This window comes from Gekko japonicus, unplaced genomic scaffold (genome assembly GCF_001447785.1).
Source record: "Gekko japonicus isolate JY-2015 unplaced genomic scaffold, Gekko_japonicus_V1.1 scaffold1137, whole genome shotgun sequence".
Taxonomy (NCBI): domain Eukaryota; kingdom Metazoa; phylum Chordata; class Lepidosauria; order Squamata; family Gekkonidae; genus Gekko; species Gekko japonicus.
Window position 1 is genome coordinate 488,135 of NW_015175393.1, and position 12,110 is coordinate 500,244.

A 12,110-nucleotide genomic window follows, 5' to 3' on the forward strand; every position below is an offset into this window, starting at 1 on the left:
CGGCATCGTGAAAAATCCAAAAACCACACCTCCCCTTAGGGAGGGGACTACAGTAATTCCAAACATCCCATCCACTGCTTTTGAAGTCTGGAGTCGGTTGTGCAGAACAGGCTCTGTTGGGCTGCCCCCCCCCCCCCCCCCCCCCCCCCGCAATCCCAGCTGGGAGGAGTTTTGCCTATAAAAGACCACACACATTTTGTGAGCTGCAAAACAGAGCTGTTGTTTAGCGATAGAGGAGGAGGAAGAGGCTCATCCACACCCCACCCAAGATGTTTAAGCTGAACCTCGCGGAGGAAGCAACGAAGGTGGGAAACACAGCCCAGGAAACAGGTAAAAGACATTCCATCTCCCTCTCTCTGTAACTTTTTATAACTAGCCCTCTGCAAAGTTTTCACACCTGACCCAGCTTTAGCACCAAAGCGTTCGTAATCTTTTCAGCCAGCCCCACTCCCTGCCCCTTTGGTGTGGTGGTTAAGTGCGGGGACTCTGATCTGGGAGAACCGGGTTTGATTCCCCACTCCTCCACTTGCACCTGCTGGATGACCTTGGGCAAGCCGTAGTTCTGATAAGGGCTGTCCTTGAAAAAGAGGAGTTTCTATCAGAGCTCTCTCAGCCCCACCTACCTCACAGGGTGTCTGTTGTGGGGAGGGGAAGGGAAAGGAGTTTGTAAGCTGCTCTGAGACTCCTTCGGGTAGTGAAGGGCGGGGTAGAAATCCAACCTAGCATAGCATAAAAGCATAGACAGTAACTGCCTTCCTTAACATGAAATTTCATGTTAAACATCATAGAGCTCTTATATAACATGTTGATTTTATCATTAATTTTTTCTTATATTTTGGACACCATTCTACAAACAAAGGATCTGTCTCCCCCCCCCCCTAATCTTACCAGATCCTTCAGGATAGAATTATCTTATGAACTGGTGCCATTCTATTACTGGTTATCAGGGGTCATTTCGTAAAAAAAGAGGTGCAGCAGCTCATTAGCATAACCTATTAGCATAACTTATTTGCATGTGCCACACCCCCTGCCATCACCAGAAGGGTGTCACCGCTCAGGCTCCAGTGGACTGTTTTGGACTGCTAGCTATTTGGGGGGGGGGACATGCAGATCTGTCCTCGCAGAGGAGGGAGAGCTTATACCTGAATAAAACTTGGTCTAAATGGTGCCACTAGACTATTTGGATGGGGGGGGGGCTCTGCAACTTACCTGGCTGCTTCTTGCTCCTTGTGGCCTGGGGCTTGTTGCATGTGCCCGCCCCCTGGGCTCTTTACTGCCGGAGCTCCGCTCCTGTGCGCTCCTGCAGGAAATGACCCCTGGTCGTAGCTACTACACAGGAGAGGGAAGAATTTGGGGGCAGGGGCGGTTTGCAATGCAGGGGGGGGAAGTCTGCTGGCATTTTTCCTCTTGCACCAGGAGTAAAAGACCTCTCTGTGGCTTCACGTGTGATCACTCTCTCGTTTGCTTTTCAAAAACCCTCCTTAGACAAAACTTATGGGGGGGGGGGAAGCAACTGGGCTAAGACCAGTTTTGAACTAGTATTTTATGTTTTCTATGACTGATGGCAAGTCGGGTTCCCAACTCTGGGTTGGGAAATCCCTGGAGATTTGGAGGGTGAAGCCTGAGAAAAGGGTTTGGGGAGGGACCCCGGTGGGGTACAAAACCAAGGAGCCCATCCTCCAAAGCGGCCATTTTGTCCAGGGAAACTGATCCCTGTCATCTGGCAATCAGGTGTCATTTTGGGAGATCGCCAGCCCCCATCTGGAGGTTGGCAACTCTAATACAGAACCCTTGCAAGCAGTGTTCCCTCTAAGCTGAGTTAGTGTGAGCTTGCTCACAGTTTTTTAGCCTCCGGCTCACACATTTTTGTCCCAGCTCAGGAAGGAGGGCTCCAGAGGAAACTAATTTATGCAGTAGCCAAATCGCTCGCTCACAGCTTTAATGCCAGTAGCTCAGAAAGTGGAATTTTTTCTCACAAGACTCCACAGCTTAGAGGGAGCATTGCTTGCAAGTCCCTCTGCATCCTTTTTGTCAGCGTGTTTCTAAGGTAAGATTTCAAACACTGGATAAAATGACTGATATGGCCCATGAGGGGGAACTGGAAAAATTACAGCTTGTTCTTGCCGATGGTTTCATAGGGCAGCTGTGCAGATCTGCAGAAGAACCTTTAGATTTGGGTCCAGTAGCAACTTAAGAGTTTCAAGGTGTAAGCTTTCAAGAGTCAAATGCTTGGGGGTAGAAAATTAGCATCTGTGGTGGGATAATTCATAACAGGGTTCTTACCAGGGCTTTTTTGAGTAGAAAAAGCCCAGCAAGAACTCATTAGCATAATAGGCCACACCCAACAGCAGAAACATATTAGCATATTAGGCCACACCCCTGACAATGCAGCTCATTACCATATCAGGCCACCCCCCATGACTTCCCTTGGCTTGCCCGGGTGCCCCGTGGCTGTGGGGAGCCCGGCCAAGCCCCCACTTGAAGGGAAGGCAGTTTAAACTGCCTTCCCTTGGCTTGCCCGGGCACCCCACGGCTGTGGGGAGCCTGGCCAAGCCAGCCTTTGGACAGGCTGGGGAAGGCACGGGGAGGCATTTAAATGCCTCCCCGATCCTTCCAGGGGCCCCCTGGCCCACCCACCTCGGAGTCGCCGGTGGAGTCGTTCTCCAGGCCTTCCCTCTGTAGCCACGCATGCAGAGGTTTGGGCTGTAGTGGGCGTGGCCAACTCTGAAGCCAGCCGGAACTCCGTTGCTGTGCGTTCCTGCCCCAAAATAGCCCTGGTTCTTCCCTCACTGCTGATGCTGATTTTCTACCCTCAAGCATGTCCCTTTTCCTCGAAGCAAGCAGATTACAATATACTCTCTACTTCCGCATCCTTTGCAAACATTCTTTACAACAGCCCTCCCACCTTCCGACGTGGATGGGAGGACTCCGTTTCTATTCCACCATGTCTGAGGAAGGGAGCTTTGACACTCCGAAGCTCACAGCCTGAAACTCTGGTTGGGTCTCCAAGCTGCTACTGGACTCAAAGCTAGCTTGTTCTTGGCATCCCGCTCAGAATCTCATTCATCATGATGACCACCAAGAGCCATCGGTGAATGGTGGATTGTACCATCTGTAAACTTTGTGCATTGGTAGGGTTGACAACCTCCAGGCGGCACCAGGATATCACCCGCTGCTGCAATTGATCTCCAGGCAGCCAAGATTAGAACCCCTGGAGGAAATGGCTGCTTTGGAGAGTGATCCCTGGGGCATTTAGGCTGTGCTGAGGTCCCTCCCCTCCCCCAACCCCGCCCTCCCCAGGCTCCGCCTCCAAATTTTCCAGCTATGTCCCAACCCAGAGATGGCAGCCGTATGCATTGGACGGTGGAAGCAGCTAAAGGTACTGAGCTCAGTCCGGGCAGCTTCTTCTTCTTTTGCTCCGCCTCACCCCATTCTCCTTACTACAGTTCCTGTTCCCCGTGGCTTTTAACCATGCAAGTCCACGCAGCATTTGGGGGAGGCAAAGGAGAGCCCCCTCTTTCCTGTTTCACCAGGAGAGAAGATGGCTGGAGCCACTCCACTGTGATGCCGGTGCGTGTGTGCACCCATCACATGTGTTTACTCACTCAGTGTCAGGACCCACAGCAAAACAACGAAGTACACGCTTCCAGGAAGGTTTTACTTTTATTGAAAAGCCATAGATGCAATAACACGAACACTGTTAGGAATGGCGGGCTACCTATGCGCATAATAGGTTATAGGGCATTCGTATGCACCCCCCTTAAGCAACACCCAATTAGATGGGTTCCCGCGCGCGGGAGACGGGAATAGTCTCTAACGGTAGCAAAAGCTGGGAACCAGAACGATCCCACGAAAGGTAGACACCACACTCCTCCAGTACCTCTTTACAGATAAGCGTTGCAGCTGGTAAGCAATTAAGCGCATGGGAAGGAATGCATAACAATTAGAATGTCTCTCCCTACTCATGGCAGCTTAGCTGACACTCAGGTTCCCTTAAAGGCCTAGAGCAGGGGTGTCAAACACAAGGCCCGGGGGCCGGAACAGGCCCATCCAGGGCTCTTATGTGGCCCGCAAGCAACTAGTGCAAGGGAGGGAACAGGAGACTGTTCAGGGGGGAGTGGGCTCTGAAGCCACTCTGACTGTGGCTTCAGCATAGCAGAACAACCTCGTCTGCAGCAGTCAAGCAGCGTGGGAGCGTCTGCCCAGTGCTGCACCGCTGGCTCTCCAGTCTGTTCATATGGGTTTTCCTTGGCACCTCCGTGCAGTGAGGGTACACCAACTCGGAGCTCACCAGCTGCTGTCCTTTATACAGTTTATATCTCCGGTACCTGGCATTACATTTTATGGCACACATGGCCCGGCCCGACAAAGTGACATTCATTTATGTCAGATCCGGCCCTCGTAACAAATGAGTTTGACACCTCTGGCCTAGACGTCATGCAGCTCATTGGGAAACATCTGCTTTTTGCAGTAGCAGACAGGAGCATAGTCACTTCTATGGCTTCAGCAGCATTCAAGGACCAAATACTGTTCTAACCAATGCTCCCTCTAGGCTGTGGAGTCTGGTGAGCAAAAATTCTACTTTGTGAGCTACTGGCATTAAAGTTGTGAGCGAGCGATTGGGCTGCTGCGTAAATTAGCTTGCTCTGGAGCAGTGTTCCCTCTAAGCTTGAGTTAGTGTGAGCTAGCTCACAGTTTTTTAGCCTCCGGCTCACACATTTTTGTCTTCTCTCAGGAAGGCGGGCTCCAGAACAAACTAATTTATGCAGTAGCCAAATAGCTCACTCACAACTTTAATGTCTGTAGCTCACAAAGTAGAATTTTTGCTCACAAGACTCCACAGCTTAGAGGGAACATTGCTCTGGGGCCCTCCTTCCTGAGCTAAGGCAAGAACGTGTGAGCTGGAAGCTAAAAAAAACCTGTGAGCTAGCTCACACTAACTCAGCTTAGAGGGAACACTGGTTATAACCAATGTTCCCTCTAAGCTGTGGAGTCTTGTGAGCAAAAATTCTACTTTGTGAGCTACTGGCATTAAAGTTGTGAGCGAGCGATTTGGCTACTGCATAAATTAGCTTGCTCTGGAGTCCTCCTTCCTGCGCTAAGACAAAAATGTGTGAGCCGGAGGCTAAAAAACTGTGAGCTAGCTCACGCTAGCTCAGCTTAGAGGGAACACTGGTTATAACCCCATGCACATCTCTGGTTAAAAAAAAGAGTTGGTACTAGGGTTACCAGGTCCCCCCCCCAGCCAACGGCAGGGGATGGGGGGTAGGGTTCCCAGGGGAGGACAGGGACCTCAGTGGGGTACAGTGCCATAGAGTCCACCCTCAAGTGCATCCGTTTTCTCCAGGGGAACAGAGTTCTGTGGTCTGGCTGTGAGCTGTAATTCCAGAGGATCCCCAGGTCCCACCTAAGTTTGCCAACCTCCAAGATCTCCTGGAATTATAACTGATCTCCAGGTGACAGAGTTCAGTTCACCAGGAGAAAATGGCTGGTTTGGGAGGTGGACCTTATAGCATTATCTGCCAAAATCTCCAGGTATTTCCCAACCTGGAGCGGGCATCCCAAGCTGGTCTCCAATTCATGGTTTACTAGCTAGATTTCATAGACTATGACATCATACAGGATACTTATAAAATCTTCTTGGATTCAAGTATAAAACCAGCTTGATTACATGGTTCTTTTTGAGAAATCCTAAAAAAATACTCGTGTGTGATAAGCTTCCCCCTTGTACAAGACATTCTCTTTTTTAAAAAAAATGAGAAGGGTTTAAGCTTCCCAGATCCAAAACACTTTTTTTAAAAAAAACCCTGACATAAAAAGAACACTTCCCCTGCTGAGGTTTTGTTTCTCATGCAGCTATTAAAAGCCCAGAAGCCTTGCTAGAAAAATATGTTCCTGACCGTAGAACATTCTTTTGAAAGCGTTGGGAATGAAGATTGGCTTGTCTGTCCCCTGGCAACAAAGGGGCATTCTTTGCTCTTCCAAAGGCATTGTGAAAGACAAGATGGCAGTGAAGCCATCTGCACATGTAAACATTAGTATATGTGCTGCCGAAGCGAGTCAAGTCTTCTTATTAATTGTCTCTACTATTGAAATAGAGGAGCTGCGGTGGCTCCAGTGGTTAAGACGCTGAACTGCAGGCTGTGGAAGGTCAGTAGTTTAGCAGTTCAAGACCTGGGTGCCGCATGACAGAGTGAGCTCCCGTCTCTAGTTCCAGCTCCTGCCAACCTAGCAGTTCGAAAGCAAGAAATTGCAAGTAGATAAATAGGTACCACTTTGGTGGGAAGGTAACAGCGTTCCGTGCGCCTTGGTGTTCAGTCATGCCGGCCACATGACCACGGAAACGTCTTCGGACAGCGCTGGCTCTTCGGCTTTGAAACGGATATGAGCACCGCAACCCTAGAGTCGGACTCGACTGGCTTTCGAGCAAGGGAGACCTTTACCTTTACTTTACTATTGAAATCAGCCTGCCAGGCTGCCTGGAAATTTTATTGCTTGCAAATGTGGTGATAACTCTGAGTGTCAATCGTGACTGATCTATGATTGTAACTCATAAAGAAAACATGTACATATGACTTCAACTGAAAGAGAGTTAAAGCGCTCATGTTTGCATAACTCTTTGCAGTACACCGAGCGTTTGGTTGTAGGAGGCCAGGATTCAAATTAGAGCTGCTTCAGATATTACCATGGTACATCCCAAACCAGGGGTCCCCAACTTTTTCAAGTCTACAGGAACCTTTGGAATTCTGGCACGGTGTGAGGGCTGAAGCAACAAAATGGCCTCCGCCAGAGGGTCTCGGCAACCCTATTTTACGGTTTGAAAAAGTGCAGAAAATAAAGCTCTGTGGCATTGCAGGGAGATACTATGAATTTGTTATTGAAACAAAACCATGAAGCATCTTAACATGAAGTATGGGAACCAAACTGATTTATAATTGACAAAAGACTCATTTTGCCTCCTTCACGGCAGAACAAACGTCCCAACCCCATAATTATTCTGACCTTTAAGTAAGAGATCCAGAGAGCTGAAGGAAAACTCTATTCTTCGGTTTTCAGGAGTTTGACATTCAAGCGTTTGGAATCTTGGCACAAAACGTAGCTTTAGAGCTTCCAGGAAAATTGTGAGACATAGGAAACCTTCTTAATAGAAGGAAGCCCCTGGATCCAACCCATACTCCTTATGTAGACGGAGGTTGCCAAATGCCCAGGGAAATTTGAACTTCTTTCCAACTACCCCGCTGCGTGTACTTTTCTTTGGACTGAGGAAGTGAGCAGTGAAAGCTCATCCCTTGCCACAAATGTTGTTAGTTTTTAAGGTGCTACTGAACTCTCGCTCTTTTCTACTAGTACCAAGGTTGTGTACATGTAGAGATCTGGAAGAACCATAATATGGTACTGTACTGAATTCAGCTTCCAGAGCAGCACAGCTATCAAGACGTTTTCCAGATCACACGATTAGGCAGTTATGCTTGGGAATGTGGAAATACTACTTGAAGAATGGTTAAGTAAAACTGAATCGCTGAGGTGGGCCCTGACGCCCAAGAAAATCCAGATTTACACTAGCTAGTAAACATCGTAGAACTACATAAGAGGTTTCTACATACATGAATTCAATTTGCATACTTTATAATTGTTGCAGAACTGGTACAGAAAAGGGCAGTGTGATAACTGTTCGTTTTCATGCTAAGTAGCTTTATTTTCCAAAGAGCTTCGTTATTACTGTATCTGTTCCATAAAAGTGATCTTTGGAATCAGAACTTAACATTTTCGTTCACTTATTTTTGTGTAATTCCAGCTAATTCAGCAAGTCAGGCTATGCAGCAAACAATAGACCAGGCAACGGCAGCTGGTCAGAAAGGTAAGCGGAACAAGGCATCCTACTTCATAATCTGGTAAATTCTTGACTCTTTGAAAAGTATGCAAGGCATCTAACACACCTAAATACCAAGGGAAGAGGATCTGGTGGTTTCCTTCCAAAGACCAGGCTCTTCTAGTAAGGGTATATAATCTTAGAAACACCGCCTAACTAGAGGAATCAGATTTATCAACCTGAGCAGGAAACCTGTCTTCAAGTAACTATTACTGGGAGGATAAAAATACAGTGAATTCCAGATTCTACCCTTGCAAAGTTCAAGGGAACTAACAGACTGGGTCCAGCTGACTTCTCCTCACATTCTCCTTCAGTTGTATCGCTCACTGGATGTCTTATGCTGTATGATTATTTTTTATTCTGTAGTCCACCTTGAGACTTCGTGAGAAAGGTGGGCTATCAAGTAAATAACAGAAGCTGAACTTCTTCCCACTACTACTACTTACTCTTTCTTGGCTTTTCTTCTAGCTCTGTATTGTACACTCTTGAGATACATACAAAAGTCTTCTGCATCAAAGATCCAGTTCTAATCTAGTCCTCACACTCGCTTTTCTGACAGAGGTAGCCAGGGGTTGTTTTGTAGAAAAAGAGCTAGGGGAACTCATTAGCATAACTCATTAGCATATGCCACACCCCCTGACATCAGGGGCCCGGCGGTGGACCTGCAAGGCCGGCGGGAGTGCGAGGAAGCCCCGCCAAGGCCCTCCCTGGCCCCAGGCAGGCAGGGGTGGGGAGAGGCGCGGGAGGAAGCAACTTACCCTCCCTCTTCTCCTGCCTCCTCCTGGCTGAATGAGGGCTGGAAGTGGGGCGGCCAGAAGCAGGGGGTGGGGCTTCATCGTGTGCCCCACCCCTCTGCACCTCACCGGGGAAAACTGCGATCCCCCCCAAATCGACCTCTGGAGGTAGAATAATTACCAGCACTTCATACTCTTCATTATTGGTCATTAAATGTTCAAAAATGTTAAAAGAGTTTTTAATGTTACATAATAGACTTTTGAGGCTACTTGATCCTTATATCTTGTGTTGCTTGTTTCAGGCTTTTGATGTTGTTGTTAATGATTATTTTTAAATGAATAATTTTTTTTTAAAGTAAATAAAAATACTGTAACTATGCAGTACAAGTCATGATCCATAAAAAGCTTTTTGATGGACCAAAGAGACCCATGCTGTGTGTGTGTTGAGTTCTGTCAACTTGATTCTGACTTTTGACAACACTATGAGTTAACGTTCTCCATAATGTCCCATCATTAACGGTCTTGCTCAGGTGTTGCAAACAGAGGGCCTTTGTGGCTTTCTTGATAGAGTTAATCCATGTCACTTTGGGTCTTCCTCTTTTCCTGCTGCTTTCCAACTTTTCCTAGCAGGATTGAGGGACCGCCTTTCCCCATATAGGCCCCAAAGAGCACTTCGGTCGGGGTCACAGCACCGTTTAGTGACCCCGGGCCCAAAAGAGGCTAGGCTAGCTACCACAAGGGCCAGGTCCTTTTCGGTGGCGGCCCCTATCTGGTGGAATGAGCTCCCAGAGGAGATCAGGGCTCTGCGGAACCTTTTACAGTTCCGCAGAGCCTGTAAGACGGAGCTCTTCCGCCAGGCTTTTGAATAGGGGCCGCCGCCGCCACTACCACCACCGCATATATGCGGAATCAGGACTGTCAGGGTAGGCCTATGAGAAATTGGAACAACATGGCTTAGGCCGCCCCTCTCCCTTCTGATTTCAATCTCGGACCTCTTCCTGTCATGTAATGGAGAAAGTGTAAGTTTAGTCCTCCATGTATCTTGTGAGTCGTGAACTGTTTAACTTATGTTGTTTTTAATGTATTTGGTTTTATAGCACTTGTGCCTTGTAAGCCGCCCTGAGCCTGCATGCGGGGAGGGTGGGATAGAAATGGAATTAAATAAATAAATAAATAAATAAATTCCAGTGACTCTTGTCTTCTCATGATGTGACCAAAGTACAACAGTCTCTGTTCAGTTGCTTCAGTTTCGAGGGACAGTTCTGGCTTGATTAGAACCCACTTGTCTTTTTGGCGGCCCACAGTATCCATAAAACTCTCCTCCAACATCACATTTCAAATGACCCTTTCTTCCCGTCACTTTTTTCATTACCCAACAGCTTTCACACTCATACATAGGTAAAGGTAAAGGTTCCCTTGCTCGAAAGCCAGTCGAATCCAACTCTAGGGTTGCAGTGCTCATCTCCGTTTCAAAGCCGAAGAGCCAGCGCTGTCCGAAGACATTTCTGTGGTCATGTGGCCGGCGTGACTAAACGCCAAGGCGCACGGAACGCTGTTACCTTCCCACTGCAGTGGTACCTATTTATCTACTTGCAATTTCTTGCTTTCGGACTGCTAGGTTGGCAGGAGCTGGAACTAGAGACAGGAGCTCACTTCATCATGTGGCACACTCAGGTCTCAAACTGCTGAGCTACCGACCTTCCACAGACTGCAATTCAGCGTCTTAACCACTTGAGCCACCGCAGCTCCCTCACCCATACATAGACCGACCCATACACCTGTTTTCAGTAGTAGAAAAGCTGATTGGATCCAGCCCAACATTTCTGAGTGAGCAGCCCCTTTTCATATACAGTTAAGTTCTACACATTAAGTTTCTTTTAGACACTGGGCTGGTTCATCACACAGGAGTCTTTCTATATGCAAACTGCTGCTGAAATGCTGCTTCACTGTCTGAACAATCAAAACGGTTCTTCTTTGTTTTGAAGCTCTGGATGATGCCTGTAAATCTGCTCAAGATGCTGGTGAAAAGGCTGTACAAAATGTAACAAGCCAGGTAAATGCCTGGGGGAAGAGCTTTGGACTGAGCGAAGAGAAGAAGGATGTTCCAACCTAACCCACTCTTGTGATCTTTTTCTTCCACTGTGCAACTATATATATAAACGTGCAGGCTCTTTAATGCAATGGAAATCCTTCTCTGTTCAACTATGATACGCATTTTACACATTCATTAAAAGTAAAACTGCAAATCTTAAGACTTTTTCTAATTCATTGCTGAAATGCATGTTTTAGACAGAGCTAAATCTGAGTCCAGTAGCACTTTACAGTCCAACAAGATTTTTGAAATATGCGCTTTCTAGAGTTGAAGCTCCCTTTATCAGTTTGGTGTAGTGGTTAAGCGTGTGGACTCTAATCTGGGAGAACCAGGTTTGATTCCCCACTCCTCCACTTGCAGCTGCTGGATGACCCTGGGCAAGTCATAACTCTGGCACAGCTGTTCTTGAAAGGGCAGTTTCTGTCAAGAGCTCTCTCAGCCTCACCTATTTCACAGGGGGTGTCTGTTGTGGGGAGGGGAAGGGAAAGGAGATTGTAAGCCGCTCTGAGACTCTGAGTGAAGGGCGGGGTATAAATCCAATCTCCTCTTCTTCAAGTCTTAAAAGCTGATACCTCAAATCTTCTTGTATCCAAGGTACTCCTGGACTCCAACATGGCTACACTGCTGAAGCCATGTTTTAGACAGTGGTATGTGCTTTGTAAAACTGCATCATGAGATTTACATGGAGATGGTTTGCACAAGCCCTATGGCTCAACATGGGCAGGGGTTCACGGGCAAGAGAAGAGGAGGGACTGGAATTCAAGCTCACATACGATTCCTTGCGTATCCTTGCTAGATATAGAATATGTGGCACAGGCAGCTTTAAAAGAGGATTAGATACATTCATGGAGGAGAGGCCTATTAGTGTTTACTAGCCATGGTGACTGAAGAGAATCTCCACATTCAGAGTCCGTCAACCTCTGAATTCCCAGCGCCAGGAAGCAACATAAGGGAAGGCCTCAGCCTTTCTGCCCTATTTATTTATTTACTTATTGTTGGCTGTCCAGAGGAACTGGTTGGCCACTATGTGAGACAGGATGCTGGACCAGGTGGACCAGTGGTCTGATCCAGCAGGACTCTACTTATGTCCCTCTGCTGCTGGAAATGTACACAAATGTTGTACATCACCATTCTAATATGAAGAGTATTACTGAACTGATTTATTAACAAGGTCCCAGATGAAACTCCATTCCAATTATTTTGAAAAAATTCCAAGAGGGTACTGCTGCTCAGATGACCTTTACAATAGAGATATTAGTCTAACCAAAGAACTGTCATTTGGGCATGAGAGCTGCAAATCTGCAAGAAAAGAAGCACTTTATACATGTATGGGAACTTTACCACGGTGCCTCCAGCACAGATGGCTTTAAAATGTGTTGAATGCAGATGAGCGCTTGCAAGAAGATGGGGCACC

The 12,110-nt window shown here is 47.4% G+C and overlaps 1 protein-coding gene across 1 annotated transcript; it reads left to right on the forward strand.

Annotated features, from left to right (window-relative positions):
* Nucleotides 1-181: 181 nt before the first annotated feature.
* On the forward strand, nucleotides 182-10,830 carry ADIRF (adipogenesis regulatory factor). Its single transcript, XM_015425661.1, has 3 exons — nucleotides 182-330; nucleotides 7,796-7,858; nucleotides 10,590-10,830. Exons 1-3 carry the CDS (start codon nucleotides 270-272, stop codon nucleotides 10,715-10,717), a joined length of 252 nt encoding a protein of 83 aa, XP_015281147.1. The 5' UTR covers nucleotides 182-269; the 3' UTR covers nucleotides 10,718-10,830.
* Nucleotides 10,831-12,110: the final 1,280 nt, after the last annotated feature.